This window comes from Rousettus aegyptiacus, unplaced genomic scaffold (assembly GCF_014176215.1).
Source record: "Rousettus aegyptiacus isolate mRouAeg1 unplaced genomic scaffold, mRouAeg1.p scaffold_m13_p_2, whole genome shotgun sequence".
Taxonomy (NCBI): domain Eukaryota; kingdom Metazoa; phylum Chordata; class Mammalia; order Chiroptera; family Pteropodidae; genus Rousettus; species Rousettus aegyptiacus.
The window spans coordinates 134,045,986-134,068,974 of NW_023416295.1; the positions used below are offsets into that span (position 1 = coordinate 134,045,986).

A 22,989-nucleotide genomic window follows, 5' to 3' on the forward strand; every position below is an offset into this window, starting at 1 on the left:
CAATCACAAAAACATATTAACCTTGATTATTTTCACAACTGTTTCTTCATTTCCTCGATCTTGATTTTATATTTCTAATTTGTTAACCCTTTTAGCATACATGTCAGTTAGTGACTACTCCATCTCTTTCCAAAAGAAAGGTAGAAATGAAAGCATGAACAGGTGCTCTCTTTTTCTGCTTTTTAAACTTATTTTTTAATTTCATTCTTTTAGTCATTTTAAAAATATACTTCCTTCCTTTTGTAAATCACTCTGACAAGGCTCAAGGGATCCTTCAAAAAACTGGAATAGAATGATTCATTTTTTCCAAAACAATGAAAAAAATGTATGCAGGGACACATTTAAAAGTCATGTGCTTAAGGATGGGCAGACGGGAGCAGGAGAAAGGAGAAATAAGGTGGGGGTAGGGTGTCGAAAGAGAATTTCTTAAAGAATATGAAATTTGCAATTGTACTTTGCGGAGCACAACTTACCTCTGGTATTATTATTGGCATTTGTCTTAAATCCAGTGTGTGGAGATACGTGCTAACTTGTGACCTTTGTGAGTTAACATCATTGGAAGGCAGCTTCCTTCTCACTAGCTTCAAGTCTTTTACTTTGTGTTACCCTTGACATATTTGTAAGTCTAGAATGTATTTAATGGTTTGGGGGTGGGCAATGAAATCTATTCTAATTCATAAACTAAGTGTAAAAATTCATGTGTTGACAATACCCTGCAATCATCTTAATTAAGTGTTGGAACGATTTTCCAAACAAAGCTCAATTTGAGAGTGAAATGTCTGATACTACTATTAGGCAGTGAGGAACACAGTAATGGCAAGAAATGCAGATTTTCTGTTAATTTTTGGCTTTCTTAGTTACCAGATGGGTGACTTTGAGTACATAATTTACTTTCGGATCTTTTGTGTTTTGATCTTTAAAATGGAAATAATATCTATTCTGCCCATCTCACAGGGTGATTGTCTCAAAAGTGATAAGTACAAGACTTTGCAAAGTATAAAATATAAAGTAACATCACTATCATAGCAATGCAGTCAGTTAAAATAAGAGATATACGGAATAGATCAGAATATTCCGAGGTCATATAAGGATTCCTAAACTTTCATGGCAGAATGAAGGGACAGAGGAAAGCTGACAACCATTGAGATCATATATCAAAGTTGTTGGGAAAATTCTCCAAAGCAAGCTGACCATCCCTCTTCCTGTCTGGAATTTCTGGCATGCCTTTCAGTAAGTTCCCTCTTGTCTCAGTGTCTGTCCTAAGCCTCCTGGAGTTTAAGAAGTCATAACTCAAGACCATCTGCATGTATGTATAAGGGGAACCAGATGTGTTTTGTGGGAATATTTGGAGAGACAAAGTGGGTATCTGTTGTCATTTATACACACAATCTTTCTTACGCATATTTATAGATATAGTCTAAATCTGACCAGCGAAATCTTTAAAAATCCAAGCACAGTTTCAGCACACTTTAAAAGTGGGAAAACACAAGTAGAAATTTCAGGTTTTCACTCACTTGAACTATGGAAAATACTATTTAATAGCAAACCTATTAAATAGTATTCATGAGTTAAGTCGAGTCTGAGATTTCAGCTTTGATTATTAAATAGTATTCATGAGTTAAGTCGAGTCTGAGATTTTGGCTTTGATTATTTGAAATACTCAAATAGTTTAAATTCCATAGTTCCTCACCGACCCTTCAGGAGATTTTAGATAAGGCTTTTAATTTCAATTTATTATGTGTGAAAGAGGAATTAACCCATGCATTCCTTAGCTACCTTTTAGAATGAAAAATTAGTTGAAAATTACCTTTCCAAATTCCTCAGGGGGGGGGGGGAATTTCTATGTTGTTGTAAAATTATTAGAAGAAAAAAATATCTTTCATTAACTGTAAACGTTTGGAATAACAAAAATTACCTTTGAGGACTCGCAAGTAATATTGAGTTTCCAGAACTGACAATGAGAATCACACTGAGGACACATTATGATCTTGCCACCAATATCAGGATGACAAACTTCTTTGCTAAAGAGAGAAAAAAAATTTAATTTAATTTAATTTCTACCAGCATGATAGAATCCAACATCTATTCACGATAAGAAAACTGAAGTATACCAAGTTCTTATAAAACTAGAAATGGAAATGGACTTCATTAACCCAGTAAAGGCTTGCTACACGAACCCTATAAAAAACACTATACTTAATGGCAAAATGCTGAAAGTATTTCCTTTGACCAGAAACAAGAAAAGAATTGTGTCCCTATAAACTTCAGCAATTAGAAATTAATTTTTAAAAATGCCATTTTTCAATAGCTTAAAAAATATAAAGAGCCAGGAATAAATCTAATTCAAGAGATATAAGGTTTATATGGAGAAAATTATAAAACTGTTCTGAGAGAGTGAAAAACATATAGCAAATCTTATATACATTATCATGTTCATAATCAATATTTAAAGATGTCATTTCTCTCCCACTTAACTATAAATTCAATTAGAAGAGCAAAGAGCTCAAAAAGAGTCAAGATATCCCAAGGCAACTGAAGTGTCCTATGATAGATGATTGGATAAAGAAGCTGTGGTATATATATATATACCACAATGAATTATTATTCAGCCATAAGAAGAGATGAAATATTGCCATTTGCAACGATGTGGATAGACCTTGAGATAATCACGCTAAGCGAAATGAGCCTGATTGAAAAAGTTGAAAACCATATAATATCACTTATATGTAGGCTATAAATCTAAAAGCAACAAACAAACATGACAAACAGAGACTCATAAACATGGACAATAGACTAGTAGTTACCAGAGGGCAGGGGGAAGGGGGAGGAAATGGAGTAAAAGGGGTCAAATATGTGGTGATATTGAAGGAAAAAAAAAAAAAAAGACATCCCTCAAGAACAAGGTTCTGTTGGCACAGGTTAAGAAAAACTGGCCAAGAGAACAAATACAGAGTTCAGAAAGAGACATCTGCATATATAAAAGCTGACTTATGACAGGGCTGGCCCAGCAAATCAGTAAGGTGTGAACTGACATTTCAATAAATGGGGCTGGTGCAATGGAATATCCATATGGGAAAACATAAAACTGGACTCCTAAATTCTATCATTTACCAATAAATTCCAGGTGAAAAATAAGAATGCAACAGTACCAACTTGTTAGAAAAAAAAAAGAGAATATTTAAATAACTTTGGAGTAAGGAGAAATTCCATTAATGAGAAATCAAAAGGCATAAATCATAAAGAAAAATAATTGATAAATTTAAAAGTGAGAACTATGCTAAAATATACCATGAAGGGAGGAAAAAAAGAACCAGCCACAAACTGGTAGAAGTTTTGCAACACATAAAAATGACAAAGGACTATTCACTAGAGTAGTTAAAGAACTCCTACAAGTTAATGCAGACGGCCGCCTCTAGGAGAAGCCATTCAGAGGAACTCTTATGTGAATCGGACTGGAGTTGTGTAATTGCACACTTTCAAGGGGTGCGTTTTATGGTATGTAAATTAAATCTATACAGCTGTTATTTTTAAAGGAGGAACATAGGATTTAAACAGGCATTTTATTGAAGAAGAAATATCTATAGTACCCTCCATTTATGCACACATATTTTCAAAAGCACACAAAATAAAATATGTTTTGTAAGGACACAAATATATGTGATAAAGAATAAAGAATACATGTAAAAAAATGATAAAAATCAAAATTTATTATAGTTGTTATTTCCAAACTGGAAAGTGTGGGAATGCAATTGAGTAAACCACTTCAGAGGCAACAGTAATGTTATTTTTCTTAAACTGGATGATGGATCATTATTCCTTACACCTTAAATGTATTTTTTATTTGTGAATCTACTTAACATGTAATAAAACTAACTGAAAATATTTAAAATGCATACATTTTAAATATTTTAAAAAGTTAGAAATTAAATAATTGAAGACAAAAAAGTTTTGAGCATGGGGAATATATCTCCAACGCCCTTCCCCCCCACCCCCAGTTTTTTACAAATTAATCTGTGAAACAGTGGAAACTACATGGTGTGATGGTCATGGCGATTTTATAAAATGAATTATAATGGGAACAATCACCATTCAAGAACCTTGTAAAAATGTAACTTTTGTACTTTGAAAGTGTATTTTTGAGAGAATTATTTTTTTATTTTTTTATTTTTTGGCTGGGACAATATACAAAGCAGTGAGAAGCCAAAGACAAATTTAGGCAAAAGTTATCCACATTTAGTCTTTGGCCCTAAACTTTTTCGGTGAAGAGAAGCAAGTACTTCAAAGACCATCTGCAGCTTTCTAGCTAAGAAACCATAATGGGTACAAAACACTCAGAATCCTCCATTAAATAGAATGGATAATTATGCCCATACATCAGGGCTGCCATTGCCATGTAAGCTTCCTGCCTTGGGAGTCAGCCTGATAGGCTCAGGGCTAGAAAAATTTGGTCTGCTCATGGGTGGTGCCCAGAAATCTTGATCTGGCTATCACATCTGGATAGAAGCCAGATGATCAAGAGAAAACACTTGGTTGTGGTGTTTCATCCCTTCTGGAAGTAGAAACCTCCAAAAGCAGAGGAACAATAACAATTTAGAAAAGTGTTGCTGAAATTCAATGTTCTGGCACCCACGTATTTCTCTTTAGACAGTGCAGCTGGTTATTCGCATTCTGACATTTAATTCTTTATGACATTGTTTCCTCTAAATTTTTAAGAGCTAATTTTTAAAAAAGTAAAACAAAAGTTTTTTATCTGAGTTTTTAAACATGTATTTCTTAATATTCATTAAAAAGTCTTTTCTAAAAGCATAAAAACATCAATTTTACCAGTTTTGCCCTTGAAACCTTGAGGAAATTAGAGCTGTTCTTGGCCCATAGCTGTAGGACTGGGGCCAGAAGTTCAAGGACAGTCTTCCCTCCAGATCTCCTTTATTTTTCAAACAAAGTATTGTCTTAAACTATTGAAGTGTTCCCTGGTGGTAATATTCCTATCAGAGACTGGGCTGTATTATCTAAGGAAAGAATTTTCCACTCCACTTAGTTATTATGCTCAGAATAAAAAGGAAGCATATCATCCAAATCAGTAAGTGTTCTGTGCTGAGTCTTCTTTTACTAAAACAGTCTAAGACCTGAAAATAATTTTATGTCTCATCAACTTTTCAGAATGGTAACAAGGAAAAAACAGAGGTTACCTCCATGTACAGTTATTTTGATTAACATAACCGTAGACAAAGCAAGCCACTCCTACAACTGCTGCCAGGAGGAGCATCTGAGTGTAATAGCCCAGCCAAGCAAAATAGATTCCAATCTTCTCTCCGTAATATTTCCTGAAGAAAGACAGAAATGTTTAGAAGGCACAAATAATCACTCTGCAGCTTCATCCTAATATTAATTTCTGATTTTAAATAAAGGAAGCTTTATGCTTAAACTTCTGACTTTACACTTAAAACACATTCAGTTTTGTAACAGACCCCAAATTCCAGTATAAAGCAAAACTATTTTACATATCATAGAAGTACTGACCACTGGTTAGCCTGTAGAAGCAAAGTAAATTAGAACGGAGCAAAGGAAGAAGAAAATGCTGACTATGGAGAGTATCACCATCGTTTTTTGTAAATACTATTCTCCAAAAGATTATTTTTAATATGCGTGAAATGAACATGAACATCACAGATATCTACTTTTGCTTATCTAGGGAACTTCCTTAGAGCAAATATAATCTAAATCACAAATAATAACAAGAAAATGACTGATAATAATAGTAATTAGTAGTGAAACATCTCTCTCACAAAAATATTTATAAAACCAACTCATTGTGAGAGTGGAAGAGGGTGGGATGGATACGACTGAAGAATCCACTGCCTGACATTCCTTCTATTGAGCGCTTCAATTTTTCCTAAGGTTTAAAAACTGCTCAGTGGTATGCTCTGGGGTAAAATGGAAGAGGTCAGCTAGGCAAGAAGGGAGACGAGGCATGAAGCAATACCAGATTGTTTCTGAAAGGGAGATATATAATACAGTTAGGCAGAAAAACAGGTTTTAGGGATAAGGAGAAAATTATGAAATGATTGTTTAGGTGATTGTTGCTGTTGCTGATACTTTTCTAGAATGACTCACTTCTGTCTCGGTATTGGCTGGTACGACATGAAGATTTACTTTGGGGCCTATGTGATACTTCCAGCTCAGCATGGAGCTGGAATGGATTTCTTGGACTCAGGCCAGTGGGGACTGAGTGCTGAGAAGAATCTAGAGATGTGGGAGATTTCATACAGGAGCATCCCTAGGCTGGACCAGCTCCCTGGTTATAGGTCTGGTGTAGGCCACATCCCTGGGGAAAAGGAAGGGATGATACCAATGTGCAATCAGGAGAACAGTGTGTCCATTTTCATGCAAATGGCGCTTTGCTATCTGCACCTGTATGGCAGGCTTAGGATAGAGCCTGGAGAGAAAGCCTGGCAATGGGTTTGAGATATCTTGGACTCTTTGCTGTTAGCCTTTCTGTAATGTGTTCTTATCAACCATCTACTTTAGAAATGCCACATTTAAAATTGGAAAGAATGTTAAAAGTTTCCTGGTCTAACCTCTCAATAGTAAAAATATCCCAATACATTTAGTGGGCTGGTCATGTAGTCTCTGCTTGGATATCTATAGTGACAGGGAGTTTATTACTTCCCGAGGTATCCACATTACACTGTAGGCAAGGATGTCAAAATTTCTGAATCTTAAACAGAGCTTGCCTCTCAGTTCATGCTGAAAGGCTGGGAATAATGAGAATCCCTTCAAATGTGAGAGTCTAATCATCTCTTTGCCAAAAACATCCCAAGCCTTAACACCAGTTTTTAAAAATTTAGCTTTGATTTTTTAAAATCAAAGTTATGACTATACATTCATTAAAGAGTTAAATAGTTCTAGAAGACTGATTATAAAAAGCAACCTCCTCCCCATCTCCTGTTGCCTAGCAGCAACAACTTTCAACTCCTAAGGCTGATTCTTGAAATATTTATCTCCATATCTCTAACTAATATATGTGTCGTGTTGCTTATTGATTTTTCAGTTTTATGTATCGCCTATTGACGTTCTACTTTGGAAAGTGAGGATTAAGCTCTCTTTTAATGTACCTGTCCTACCTCCCCAACCCTGTCTCATCTGCACATCCACCACATCTTCTTGACACAGTTACATTATAATTTTGGTTAATCTCCTTGCTTTACATTATTATGACGCTTTAAAGATTATTAATGGCTAAATCAAGTCACCTGCTATACTTACGTCCTTTTCTGATGGGCACCCTAGAGAGTTTATGCTAATGAGATGACTCAGGATGGTGCTGGACACGCCAGAAAGACCAAACATGTGATTAGAGGGTTGGGACTTTGAGCCGCATATATTGGCCTGAATTCTGGGGAGAGGAAGAGGTTGGAGACTGAGCCATGTGAGCAATGACTCAATTAGTCATGTCTATGTAATGAATCCCCCCAATAAAGACTCTGGACAACGAGGCTCAGAGGTCCATGTGAGCTTGTGTGGTTGGCAATACTGTCACACTTAGATGGCATGAGGACAACCCTGAGTTCTTTCCACTGGAGTGGTCCCTACAACACCTCACCTGATAAGATCCAAGGGCTGCTTTTTGTATATGCTTCGAGGATGACCCCACTCCCTGTACAGAAGGTACCGTTCATTTGGGCAGTTGAAATCCTTTGATGGATGGCTGAAGTTGCACTGGGAAGCAGAAGCAAACAAGTGAGCATCACAATCACCATGTGTTCACAAATCTGTTTATTAAATGTGGTTCTAATACACTTCACAGTCATTTGTGAACAAGGGGCCCTCATTTGTTGAAGCAGATGGATATATCACATATTTTTAGTGATTCTCAACCAGGGTATCACTAATGTCACCTCCTATGAAGGCCACTTGCAGATGTGGGTGGGAAGGAATTCATGATTGTTACAATCCTGAGGACCACTGTAGATACTCGGTGGGAGCCTTGGGGATGCTTAATGTCTTATAAGTGGGCCAGCTCTAAACAATGAAAACTGGGCCACTCAAGTGCCAAAACTGCCACAATGGAGAGACACCTGATAGTCCAGCCCCCTTCTTGGACACTGGGGGAAAGCAGGGCCTTAGCTGGTAAGCAGCAGGGTCAGTTCTAAAATCCAGGCTTCTTCTTCCCCCAATTCAACAGTAATTCAGAGACAATATGTAGAAGAATTTTACATGTTATATGCTTAGCTTCTTCAAAAAATAAAACTTCCCACCTCTGTTTAATTTCAGTCACTCTTCTTCCCACCTGACTCAGTTCCTTCCTCCAGTATTAGAACCAGACTATTTCCCAGCCAAGCCTTAATGTGGGTCTTGACCACTTACCTCTTTTCCAAATACCACATGAGATCTCATTCCTTAGCTTGGATATAGCACTCTGCAATTACATGAGGCTTTAGTGGAGAAGACCTGGGCATGGACAGATGCCACCTGAATATTACAGAATCTTGGCATCCCAGATGAATATTCATGAGGGCTCTCTGAAAGTGTCCTCTGAGTTTATGTCATGCTATAATTGCTTATTTTGCTGGGGCACAAATATAAAACCCCTAGATTGTCAGGCTGAACTGCTGCGGTCTCTTAGCCAGGAAACTTAGCATCTGTTTTTCTACCCTTCTCTCTGGTCTCTATTTATGCATGTATATTAAGTAGCTATTTAATGATCTAGTTTTATTATCTTATACAGTACATTTTGATTATCGTCTTCATCCACAAATGCATGTACACACAGTAGTAATTATCCATTTCAGTGTTTGCTATCTTTGGTCTTAGAGATTCAGGTAAATTGATAGTAAATGTAACAAACTATCGAGTTGATAATAATATAGTATTTAATTTATTTCAATGAAAGAATTTATGTAAAGCGCTTAGACATAATATCCCTGGATTTATGGAATTACCGTGGGTCTGAAGAACTCACATTTTAAAAATTTCATTTCATGAGAAATGTTATCGACTAGAGAAGTGCTCTTGAATTTGAGGAGTTGCTGTCATCTCAGAACATAGTTTTTAACAATGTCAACACTCTGCCGTATTGCCATTATGACAAGAACCTTGACAAATGCCTTTTTAAAAGCCCTGTGATATTCCAAGGCACACACAGTCTGAAATGGTGTTTCAGTGGGTAAAAAAAAAACCCCTGTATTACAGAAAATGATAAATGAGAAGGTCTAACATGTATTTTTCTTACAAAGAACTAATACTTTTCTGGTTGATAATGACATCTGTCAGTAATTATAAAAATATCTAACATATATATAGTACTTACTACATGCTACGGGCTGTTCTAACATTTGATATGGATTCGTTAATCTTCACAGCAATTCTATAAGGCAGGTACTCTCATTATCCCCATTTTATTGATGATGAAATTGAGGGAAAGAGAGGCTAAATGACTGCTCGAAAGTGGTGGAGCAGGCGTGTCGGCTCCGGAGTCCACGCTCTTAACTACTAATCGACATTACTTTACAGAGTAACTATGGGAGGGCTCCTGTTCATTCGTCTGTTCATTCCTTCATTCACTCATTTAAACCCTGGGCCTTCTCTATGTCTTGGATTCAGCAGTGAACAGTACAACCTGGTTCCTGCCCTGAATAAGCCTGTAACCTTTCGATATATTATTTTCATTTCACTGAGGAAGAAACTTAAGTTAGGTTAAGAAGATTACCTTTCTCCACTAACACTGGAATACATATGTTAGGGTATTTGATTTTGTTTTTACTGTTTAACTTACATCATGGAGAGGAAAAGCTGCCTTGTAGATCCCGGAGCTCACAAGTTTGTTAATCCCAAACTTTTTAACGTTGTCCCGTACTTGATACTTGATCCGAGAGAGGATAAAGTAAACCTAAAAAGATTCCAAAATAGTGTGTGGTTTATTCAGTGCTAACTAACCAATCGCTGTTTACTAACAGAACAGGAACACGTAGGCATATTTCTTTTTTGTGTCTGTGGCAGCTTTTAAAAACCAAACTAAACCAACCAAACCAAACCACTAGGAAAGTAAATTTGGTTTAGACTCACAATGCGGCTTCTTGTGGCTGGATTGAAGAAGGTTTCTCTATCACGAATATAAAAATCACTCATCCGGTTCTTCTCAAATGGGGCAGTGAAAAACTCTTGCTCTGGCTTGATGATGCTTTCATCAACTTGGAGGACTTTGGTAAACCAGTTGAAATTACCGAAGGCTGAGGACCGGGTTTTCAGATCATTGGGTTTCAGAGGCAATTTGATATGCATTATCTCAGCATATGTACATAACACCTCCCAAGGGGCATGTACTTTTACAAATACGAGTTTGTCATCCAAAATCTATATTGAAAGAATAAAAACACAATTCAGGAAACCAAACCAACTGTTTTCACTATTTTAAAATTCATAGTTTTTCTTATGTTGCTGGTAGTTCAAACACTCGTGTGCACAAACACACATTCACACACACACACACCGGTAAAAGTGAAGATACAATAGATTTGCAAATGATCATAAATTTTTGCCTTAAAGATAATTTCTTGGTTTGAATTACTGAGAAAGCAACTCTTACCATAGTTCTTTCACAAAATTACTAACATTTTAAATGAAGAAAAACAAACTTGTTATTTGCCCATCATTCCATCCAAATAAGGAAAAATTAAAATAATGGAATACTCATTGTGATGTTATTATAATAACAATCTTAAACCTAAAAGAGGACTGTTTATTATATATCTGTCCAATATCAAGTTATGTGGTCATTATAAAGGATGTCAAAAAATTATATTTTTTACTATAGAAGTGTATTTACTATATATTAAAGGAAAAAAATTAAAATACTGAAATTAATAATCCCCCTTTCTGGAACAGAAAAATGTATATATTTGAGCAAAAAAAAAAGGTTAAGAAGGACTACAAAGTTATAGGTAATTAATAAAATTTTTTTTAAATCTTAAAATAAGAAAATAATTTACACATGTATTTATTACTACATTCTCTGGCTGTTGAAAAAGATCTGCTGGCTTTGATCAGAAACAGATACATTCCATAACGCAGATTTTGACTGACTCCCCTCCTAGCCTACAACTAAGGCGTGACTGGAGTCGCATGTTTCAAATGCCATTCTGGCATTCCACGTGACATGCAGGTTCCCGAGAGCAATGGCGAGCCAAGAGCTGGCAAGGGACAGACACTTACTGATCGTGTTGCTTCTAGCTGCAGGCCATCATGGATGAGGTTAGACTCATATGCCTGTCTTTTTCGCTGTCATGAGAAATTGGAAAATATGTTAGGCCTTTAGTTTTACCAAGGGCAGAAAAAGTTTTTTAAGAAAAAATAAACACCAAATCAGTTTGAATCTGATAGAGACATTTGCTGGAAATGGCACAGAAGCGGTGGAGGCGCTGTGGCTGCTGCTGCTGGTGCTGGACTCCTCAGACGGAATGCCGCGGGGCTCACTTGGATCCCCTTAGCACACTGGAAGGCCCTTGGCTGTCCCCATGGGTTTTCAGCCATTTGAGATGCACAAAAGTCCCTGATTTGGGCACAATTCCAAGGAATTTCTTTTTTTTGGCTTATAAGAGGTTTTGCACACAAATAGAGGTTTTTGAGTCCTCTTCACTGACATCACTTACCAGTTATAGCCCAGATCCAACACTCTAGATTTTTAAAATTTTATTTCCATACTGGACATTCAAATGGTTCAATTTTGGATGCGTGTATTTCATCTCTGCATGCCTTGACCAAGTTCAATAAAACAACACAGACAATTTTGGCAAAACAATGGAATTTTTCTCTCTGTAAGACCGAAATGTTTTCGAAGCTATAGAAAAATAAACTGAAATCTAAAAAAATAGGGAACTAATTAACTGATAATATATTTGTCCATGTTACATGGCCATTTAAAAAGATATAGAAGGTAGTAGTGTATTAATTGATATTAAAGTCTATATCTGGTTAAGCCTTTTGTCAAAATATGTTCCAAATTATAAGGGAAACATGTAAAGGTAGAGACTTGTTTGACCTTTTAAAAGAATGATGATGAAGCAGCTATAATGCTTTATGAAAAAAAGAAAATGGGTGGACTTAGGAATTAAGCTCTGACATCAGATGACCTGTGTTCAAATGCTGAGGCCATTACTTATCAGCTCTTTGATCCTGGGTAAGAAACTTTAACTCTCTTGCCTCATTTTCCTCATCTGTAGATTGGAGAAAAAGCTCACCAGTTTCCTTTTGAGGTTCTTGTGAGGATTATATGATTTAAACTACCACATGAAGCACCTAAACTAGAATTTCTATCTCTAGTAATCACAGGAAGTGAATTGGACCAATTCTCTCACTGAAGAAGACTAACAAGGCTTTATTACATTTTTTTGTTTGTTTTAACTTCAGCTGTTAACAAGATAGAAAGGAATTACTCCTGGGTTAATGCCTAGGTAATCCTGGAAGTCTGGCCACATTGCCCAGGGAGCATCATTCATGAGTTGCCAATGTGAACTTGCAGAGGAGGGGCTGAGCTGCAGTGCTACGGACAGTGCCTAACATGGAAAGCACCTGGTGAATGTAAAGCAGATGCTGTATGAAGAAGGCTGACAGTCAAAAAGGAAAAAAATAAAAAATACATGTGGCATTTGGCTTAATGTAAGTCCGAGTGGGATCTCAACCTATATTGTGGCTTAAGTATCAGAAACAGAACATTGCTTTATATTTATATATTTAACAAGTGGTTACAGAGTACTTAAAACATGCCAGACACTGTTCTAAGAGCTCTGCAAATGTAACACATTTAACTGCTCATTACAATCTGAGCATACCATAGTCACTTAGAGAAAGAGAAAAAAACAAGCACGTGCTACAGCTCCTCTAAAAATGAACAAATTGTCCAGATACGCCTGAGTCAGATGAGAGTGAGAAGAGCTTGAGCTGCGGCTTTTCCCACTCTGCTCCCAGCAGGCGACTATCTACTCTGCCCGCCTCCCACCCCTGCCATCTCTGCAATTTGCCCTGGTAAGTTTTCCAGCTCTTTCTATCTCTGATCCCCAACCATATCCCCAACCTCAACTTCGGGAGCTGATTCAGACTCACCCTGCTTCACGTCTAAGCAGTATTTCTTCACTCTAGATCCTAATTCTCATATTTTGATTGGTAGCCCGCTCCTTGTTCCTGACAGCTTTTTTTCTTTACTATTGGGTAAGGCATTTTTATCCTGCAAACAATTTTCAACAGTATTTGGAACATAACGTATGCCCAATACATATTTGTTGAAAGCATATACTCAACACATTAATTTATTCTACAAACATTTCCTGAGAGCATCCCACAAAGTGCTGAGGATTCAAAGAAGAATTTAAAATAGTCTGCTATAAAGGAACTACAGAGAAACTCAGTATCTAGTGACTTAAGACTTTCTCCCAATGCAGAAGGACTAAAATATTTATTCCTGTGTTTCATGGCACTGTAATGGACATCTGTCATTCTTTATGGCCACCCAACATTTCAACTGCCAGAGCCTACAACCACTATAGCAAATAAAAACACAAACACTCCCATTTTTGTCTCCTGCGAAGTTCAATCATTGGCACATGAGCTAGGTCTTATTAATCAGACCACCCACTCCGGACTCTGAATTAGAAGCCAGCAGTGCAAAGTCAGGCCGACCAGAACCCATTTTGGGGTAACTGGGAGAGCGAATGCCAGTTCCAGAAACAGTAGAGGTTTTGGCAGGAGCTTTTGGGGACCACTGCCGGTCAGTATTGTCAGCTGTGCCAGCAGCTCTGGGCCCAGAGGAGCAACCATGCTTTCACTCCTAGACTGGCTCTGCAGGGGGACTTAGAGCACTGCTTCTGGCTGTCTAGTCTCCAGGCTTGTTTGCCCAACCTTTGAGGAAAAACCTGTGAGCTCCCAAACATTCTTCTGATAAAGCTGTCTGCTTAAATTAGAGCTCATTTGTTGTTTGCCAGCAAGAATCCTGACAGAGTAGCCATGAACTGGGGAAAACTTGTTAGCCTAAAACCTATATCACTGCACAGTGGAGGGAGCAGGAATTCCGAGTAGACTGGACACTCTGACTTCCTCTCATTCAGGGGAGATGACTCACCCCAAGGCCGTCCAAGGGGCAACCCAGATTGTCTCACTAGCAGGTCTTAAGCAGGATCCATTACTGTCTTTTGTATCTTCTATGTCAGTCCAGAATAATTTCAATAAGGATGGATGTAAAGGCTCGAACCCAAGGATTTTAGCTTTTATGGACACACGTTTTTCTAAAGGTAGAAACACCAGTCAGAGGGGCTTTTCCAGTGGCTCAAGGGGTATGTAAAAAGAAATCAAATAACTACATTAATTGGCCTTATTAGAAATTCCCAGTTCCTATCACCATTTGGCCCACCATGATACGTGGCCATCTCCTTCCTGGCCCCTACTCATTCACTAGGGAGCTGTTCCAAACTTCAAGGTGCTCCTCAAACTCCACACTAACTTCCAGAAAGTGACTTTGTGTCCTTTCTCACAGAGAAAATGGCAGCCACTCACTGCGAACTCCTGCAGGTGTCTTTCTTTCTACCTACTTATCAATAGCCGGATGTCATTTCTCTTCTTGAAGTCAAAAAAATTCCATCTTTTCCTATCTCTTCTTGAGCTTGCTCTCACAATACCTTCTCTTCATTGCTTTTACTCAGCCAACAAACACCTCAAATTTTTTCCCATCTTTAAGAATATTAAGTCCTTCTGCCAGCCCTGCCTCTTCTTCAATTACCATCCCTGTACCTCGAGATGTTTGTCTTTTAATCTTGATATCCTTGTCACTTAGAACAGGCCTATAACAGATTAAATATGAAATAAATAATGAATGAGTGAAAGAATGAATGGAGTGGCTGGTGGATCAGTGGCTGCCTGTTAAGTGGGAATGGATTTAGGAACACGAATTACTACAGTGTAGCAACTGGGCTCCCCTTTCCTGAGCACCCGGAAATATTCCATGAACTTTTACTAATGCGTAATCGGAATATGATGAGGTGAGACACAGTTTAATTCTGGAGTGTACCAGATACCTCAGAGCATCCTGAGCATGAAGTGATTTCCAGACACCGTGGACTCTGGATTACTAGATGATGAGAAGAGGATGTTTTCAAAGAACTGGAAATGAACCAGCCCCACCAGAGGGCAGTTCTGTCAAACACAACAAACAGACTATTCCTGCCTTAGTTGTATCAGCTGCACCCACCATGATTGTAACATGTGGCAGAGTATAAGTCAGATATGGTTCCTCATCTATGGAATTTCTAAATTGAGGCTATAACTTCTCATCACCTTCGTGGGAAAATCTCCTCTCAGATTTTAGTTTACCACATTAACCCTTTAGCTCTTGCAGTTGGGTTTTCCATTTACTCCTGGGCATAATTGTTAGATTACAAGTCAAAATTCAAATCTTGGTTCTGTGATGTACTAGTTCTGTGATATTGGGCAAATAAACTGTGCAAGCATTAGTGGCTTCATCTCAAAAATAAGACAAGAAGTATCTCCATCATAGAGTTTTTTAGGGATTAAATGTGAATATGGGTATAAAATACTCAGTATTATGCCCTTTAAACATGCTCAACTTCCCTTATTCCTTAAAAAAAAAAACCTCTCTATCTTGCAAAGGTAGAGTCTCACCTGTCCTTTTTAAAGCCAAACATTTGAACAAAAATAGGTAATTCCCACTTTGCCTCCACACTGTGTGCCCAATGACACCTTAATCCCTCCAGTGGGCGCCAATGAGACCATTTTACTAGAGCCCGAGAAGAAGGATCTTGATGCTGAGTAGTAATTCAGCAAACCCTCTTGACTCTTCCATACCACTTGATCCTGACCCCTGGACTACATTCTTTGATATCTGGTAGATATATAGCCTTTTCATTCTCTGAAAAATGAACATATCTTTCTACCTTCTCTCTTTCTGTAGGTATTAAAGGAAGTCACTGATAAAAGTATAGAGCACATGTGAATATCACAGATGCAGAAAACATTAGAAATATTTCTCTTCTATCTCATTTTAATGGCACGATAATATTCTCTCAGAGAGATTTACTGTAATTTATTTAACCAATCTCGAATTGTTAAATATTTAGGTTGTTTCTAACTTTTCATTACTACGGAAATCCTTGTAGAACAATCTTTGTGCATCCATTAATACTTCCTCAGGAGAAAAGTCCTAGTAGAAGAGTTATTAATCAAAGATTGTATACAATTTTAAGTTCTTTAATATGTATTGCCATACTTCCCTCCAGAAGGGCTGTACTAATTTATCCTATTTTACTTTTATCTAGTTTTTTACAAAGAGCTCCTGAGATATTTACCTGATTTCTCTTAAGATAACTGGTAGACCTTGAAGTTGGTTTATGATGCCATTTTACAGCTATAAATACTTAAACAGTTGACTCAAGGATAGAACATTTTTATTTGCTTAAACATGTTACTAAATCACCCTGGTGGTACTTTATTAAGTTCTTGTTACTTTCCTTTGGCAAGGCACTTCACAAAGAACTAGTGGAATATTTAAAAAATTGATCAAACCAGTTTTCTTGGTTTGTCAGGTAGCTAAAGTAAATTAGCATATGTGCCATATTTGTCAAACAGGCGCACATCAGGAAAAAACTGCTTTTTAAAGAAAAGATTGCTTAGGTCTGTTTAATATGAAACCATCATCTTTACTTCTCCATAGAATTTACACTTGAATAAGTGTTCTTGACATTTAAAAAAAAATTAGGGTAGAGCTGTCATCCACGTTAAAAATGAAAGAAAATTAACATTGTATATTGCCCGACATAGCCATTGCTCAATAAATACTTGCTGAATGAATAACTGAGGCCACACAATTTTTATCTAAAAATTATGTGACTTGTTGGAAAACCTTACATATAAGAACCTGTCTATGTTCTATAGTCTATAATCTGCTTTTGGCAGCACAAAATTATTAAACTAGACTGAAAAAAGCCCAGTCACACACTCTATTGTTCTGCAAATTACACTGTTTCTAGGGGAGCAAATTCATTGGCATTGCAACCTGGATTTCATTTTTTAACCTATTTCTAGTAAAGCCAAAATGACTATAATCATCGAGGACCTATGTACATTACAAAAAGATGCATGTGATTCTATTACTGTTGGAGGAGGACAGTACCAGGGGGTTCAAAGTGAAAAAGGACAAGAGCGCCTATCCCACTCCATAAACCGATATTTTATTCATACCTCTTTCGAGAGGTTAATAAAGCTGTCAGAGAAATAAAGAATAAAGCAATCAAAATCACAAAGGACAGACTGGCTTAATTAAGGAAGCTTTCTGTCCCTAAGCACCTTAGATTACACATTGCATTTGGCTTAATATAGCCATTGTTAGGAAGGACCTGCTTGCGAATGATACAGTAATAATACTGATTGTAAACACCAATCTACCATTTTCTTTGTGTCACTCAGATTTTTCAGCATAAAAAGCAGGGGTTGTAATGTCTAAGAAGTAAAATTTATTGAATATACTGCAATGATAATAAAGCGCAAATCAGTTGGGATTAATGAGATATATGCATAGATTAATTTTAAATATTCTTACAGCTTTGTGAGGCACAGTAATGACAATGCTGTCATTGTGTTTTTCAACTTGCCAATTGTTGTTAGGCCTACAAAGATGGATGAGAAATAAGTCCAAGGTACTTAACTTGTGCAAAACATTACTGTCTAATTCCTCTAAGTGCTATTTATTAGTTACGTATTGTGCTCAAGAAGGTTTGGTAGGCAGAATTATTTAATCGAGGTTTAGTTTAAACTCACATATTGGTGAAAAACCATTTAATGTGAATGGACAGATCTGATGAGAGATTTACTCAAGAAGTTAGCTAGGGGAAATAGATGAGCATTTTAAGTGATAAGCACAGAATGGGAGTGAATATTTAGATCAACTTCACTTCCAACTTTTCTTTTTAAACAAACACTTTTGGTGTAATTATAAAAATAAATAAATGGTAACTTAGAAAACAAATTTTCCAAGAAGAAAAATAATCACTGTAACCCACTGCTGAGATAACTACTGTAAACATTTTAGGGCAGTGTTTTCCAAACTTACCTGCTTATAAGAACAACTTGGAGCACTGCTTTAAAAGCAGATTCTTGGGCCCCTGTCCTAGAGACTCAGCCTGAGTATAGGATGAGGCCTAAATTAATCTAGTTTTAAAGAGCAAAGCAGATGACTCATCAAATAAGTTTAAGAAATACTGTTTTTCAGAACACCCCTCTTCCGTGCATCTAAGCAGCTATTTTTTGAGTATTTATCTCCCTCAAGCCTGTACCATATGAGAATTCGGTATAGCTGATTTTCCCAACCCATTACCCTTTTACAGATGACCTTTTAAAAAAGTAAAACACAGGTGACTTTTTGGGGCCAGGGCAAATGACAGCCTCTTCATTCAACTCTAAGGCCAGACAGACCTTTATGAAATAAAATGAAAAAATCAGATTTTACTTTTCAGGATTTCACTGTCCTCTTTGTTTTTAAGGACTGGGTCCAAGGAAACTTCCCCATGTTGGAAATAGAAGCAGGATGCGGATTCACTGCTCTTGTATTGAGTATTCAAAAATAAAACCAAACATGCTTACACCAGCAACACATTTCGTAGCTGTAATTTGAAACTTCTGATTCTAATTTATTTCTTTTAGCCTATAATCTTAGTATAAGCAAGTAGGGTGTAAAGGAAGGAGATAAAAATATAAAGAGCTCCCTGCCTCAGTCTAAAATATTAAGGAGTTGAAAGTAGACTTGATTTTACTCTCCAAAACAAAATGGAACACCTAGCAAAAGTTGTCTGAGAAGGTAAAACCACCCAACACTGGTTGCCACCATCTCTTCTTAACCTATCCTAATATGGGCCTCAAGTTTCCAACTCCTAGACTATCTGTAGCAAATATATCATTTCCAGTAAATGTTTTATACTGTTCTGATTCTTCAGAATTTCCTTCTTCTATCCCTTTATTTCTTCAATTTAGAGAAAGTATGCCAATATTAAATCTATACGATCACGCATTTCGTTTTGAGGATCCATGGGATACATTTCTTTCTGGGGGATTCTCAGACCAGAGCATTATATTTCTTTCGAACACTTAGTTGTTTTTATTGAGTTGAAATTTTAGACCGAGTTATTGATAATATCCCCTATTTTCTTTGGCTTTGAGGAAACAGGCAAAATTCCAGCTGAACTCAAACTTCTGAATAGAATCTATGGTTACTCCTCTGATATATGACTTCATTTTATTTTCTGGCCTTTACATTTCTGTCACTTTGATCTCCTCATCTAATTACTATTATTCTTGATATATTTTTTAAGTGAGCTCATTTTTTAATCAATTATAAAGTATGTTAATGTGTATTAGCATAAGTAGGGAGCTAATGACTATAAAAATTATAAATTTCATGTTGAAGGCGATAATTTTTGAATTATGTATGCTATTAGTCATCCTTTTATTAGCCGCAAATAACCACATACTTAATGCACATAAGACTCAATGAGAAATAAAGCCATGTGATCATCTCAATAGACACAAAAAATTTTTAAAAATTTGATAAAATTTAAAACCCAATTTATAAAAACTCTTAGCAATCTATAGCTAGAAAGGAACCCCTTCACTTTTTAAAAGAAAACTACCAAAATTTATAGCAAATATGATACTTAATGATGAAATTTTAGAATCAATCCCATTGAAATCAGGAACAATACAATGGTGATTATTATGTATTACTTGTTCTATGTCTGAGCAATTGCACTTGGAAAAGAAATATAAAGATGGGAAAGGTAAAGCAAAACTGTTATTTGTAGACAACATGGTCTTCTGAGAAACCTTTAAACAAGTATTATAAACTACTAGAACTAAAAACAGTTTAAGTTCCTAACAAAACTTATGAAAATCAAAAGACTTCTTTTTTATTTTTACACACAATAATAAATTACAAACTGCAATTTAAAATCCTTCTAACAGCAACGAAAAAATTTAAAGTAATAGTTAATAAATGTACAAGATATAGGGTTAGGGTTGATGTTGATTAGGTTGGTGTTAGAGTAAGGGTTAGGAAAAAAAATTTAAAAATGAAAATAAATGTACAAGATCTCTGTGGAATTATAAAATTTTACTAAAGACTGTAAGACCTCAATAAATGAGGTTATGTACTGTGTTCATCATACTAGAATTTTCTGATGAACTTTTAAAAACTTCCTAAGAAATTTCATCTGGCTTTTAGACAAACAGTTTCAGTATGATAACTCATCTAAAAGAATGTATAAAAGTTTTAAAAGCTCACAAGATCTTTTACCAATTAGATGTCTCACATTATTTGAAAATTTGCATATAATTTGATCGCTCATTTTTCAAAAATCTTTTTCTATGGTCTGCATTGGCCAGATTCTTCTGTTATACAAGGAAGAATTTTTAAGGTCAGATATGAAATATAAATTTTTACTTCCATATATAAACTTCTTATCGACTTTAAAGAAATAAATTTTCCATCAACTTTTAGGAATGGACTCTGCTGATAAGAAAAGTAAATAAAACACATATTCAGGATTGTTTATACTGTTTTGGGGCTATTTAGGCCCCCTCCATTCTCTTTACTATCATTTGAATTATACCATTACTTCATAAATACATCTGTTTGAAGGGAGGCCAAGTGTCAGCCAAAATGAAATTCAAATTGATCAATTCAGTCACTTAGCAGTTTCAGAAAAAGGAAATGGAAGAAGCATTACTAACAAAACTGAGCAGGAAGAGTTGGAAAAGTAAAGGTGAATTTGTTTTATTTAAAACATTTCTGCTCTTTACAATATAGACCAAACATATTTAGATATATTAATCATTTATTGTGCCAGACACTGCTGGCTGCCTCCTGAACAGTCATTCTCCCCATCTTCATTACTAAGAAAAGCCTAGTGTTTTCTCAGATATTGGGTGATGAGGTGATTTAAGAGTTGTGTCTCGCTTAGTCTATGCTAATGATTAATTCCATTCACCTTGCAAGTAGCTGATTAGGAATAGATTTGTGATAGACAATGAAGTGTAAAAGGAAGTCTGCTTAGGGACCTTCTAGGGGAGCTTTCTTCCCCCTTAAAAAAGGGCCATGAGAAAGGGCATTGCCTCTTTTCACCTCTGGATACCTGGAATTGCAGCAGCCATCTTGTAAGACGGTGAAGCCAGTTTAAGAAAACAGCCAACATTATAACACTACCAGATATCAACCTATATTACCAGGCTACAGTAATCAAAACAGCATGATACTAGCATAAAAACAGATACATTGGGAAATGGAACAGAATAGAGCCCAGAAATAAATCCATGCCTATACGCTCATTTAATATATGACAAAGTAGGTAAGAATAGACAATGGGGTAAAGACAGTCTCTTCAATGAATGGTGCTGGGAAAATTGGACAGAAATATGCAAAAAAAATGAAACTGGACCACCTCCTTACACCGTATACAACAATAGACTCGAAATGGATGAATAACTTAAATCTAAGACCCAAAATCATAAAACATCTAGAAGAAAACATAGACAGTAATCTCTCTGATATTGCTACTAGTAATTTCCTTTCAGACATATCTCCTCAGGCAAGGAAAACAAAAGAAAAAATAAACGGGACTACATCAAACTAAACATTTTTTCACAACAAAGGAAACCATCAACGAAATGAAAAGACAACCAACTGAATGAGAAGATATATTTGCTTATGATACTTCTGACAAGGGAATAATATCCAAAAATATATAAAGAACTCATACACCTCAGTAACAAAAAAACAAACAATCCAATTTAAAAATAGGCAGAAGATTTGAATAGATATTTCTCCGAAGAGGAAATACAAATTGCCAACAGACATATGCAGAGATGCTCAAGGTCACTAATCATCAGAGAAATACAAATTAAGACAACATTGAGATATCATCACACCTATTAGAAGGGATATCATTAATTAGTCAAAAACAATAAGTTTTAGTGAGAATGTGGAGAAAAGGGAACTCTCATACACTGTTAGTGGGATTGCAAATTAGTACAGCCACTAGGAAAACAGTCTGGAGGTTCCTCAAAAAATTTAAAATGGATATACCTTTTGACCCAGCAAATGCACTTCTGGGTATATATCCAAAGAAAACCAAAACAGTAATTTGTAAAGATCTACACATTCCTATGTTTATGGCAGCGCTATTTATAATAGCCAAGATATGGAAGCAACCTAAATGCCTATCAACAGATGATTGTATAAAGAAGTTATAGTTCATATATACAATGGAATATTACTTAGCCATTAAAAAAATAATATCCTACCATTTGCAACGATATGGATGGACCTAGAGGTTATTATACTGAGTGATATAAGTCAGACAGAGAAAGATAAATACCTTATGATTTTACTTACATGTGGAATCTAAGGAACAAAAAGAACAAACTGAGAACAGACCCACAAATATAGAGGACAATCTGGTGATGGCCAGAGGGGAGGGGGGCTGGGAGAAATGGGTAAAGGGTTAAAGAAGTATAAATTAGTAGCTGACAGATGGTCATGGGGATGGGGAGCATGGCATAGGGAATGTAGTCAGCAGTAATGTAATGGCTAGGTGCAGAGCCAGAGGAGAGAGAGGAGAAAAATCAGGGAGATTGTTTCATAAACTATACAAATGTCTAACCAATGTACTGTATATTTGAAACTAATAATAAGATAAAAAAATAAAAATAGAGAGCTCTAATAAAAGAGAAAAAAGAAAAACAACTAACATTTTGAGAATGGTGGGCCAGAAGGATGGAATGAACTTTGCTTCCTGATGCGCTCATTAAGCCAACAAATTACCTAACCCAGAAATGGTCCTATCTCCAAGCTACTTCTTAAATGAGAAAATTATTATTTTCTTTTAGGATTTAAACCATTCTGAGTTTGATTTTCCTGTTATTTGCAGTTAAAAAAAAATTCAA

General features: G+C 36.1%; 1 protein-coding gene across 3 annotated transcripts in view; it reads right to left on the bottom strand.

The window, feature by feature from the left end:
• ANO6 (anoctamin 6) overlaps positions 1 to 22,989 on the bottom strand; it is a 164,907-nt gene that overhangs the window by 39,297 nt on the left and 102,621 nt on the right. For all 3 annotated transcript variants that reach the window (XM_016146447.2, XM_016146448.2, XM_016146445.2), the window contains 6 exons: positions 11,212 to 11,277; positions 10,066 to 10,353; positions 9,776 to 9,889; positions 7,604 to 7,719; positions 5,190 to 5,324; positions 1,916 to 2,021 (listed from right to left, as the gene is read on the bottom strand). In XM_016146447.2, the coding sequence (XP_016001933.2) occupies positions 1,916 to 2,021; positions 5,190 to 5,324; positions 7,604 to 7,719; positions 9,776 to 9,889; positions 10,066 to 10,353; positions 11,212 to 11,277 (825 nt within the window). The remainder of the gene's footprint in view (positions 1 to 1,915; positions 2,022 to 5,189; positions 5,325 to 7,603; positions 7,720 to 9,775; positions 9,890 to 10,065; positions 10,354 to 11,211; positions 11,278 to 22,989) is intronic.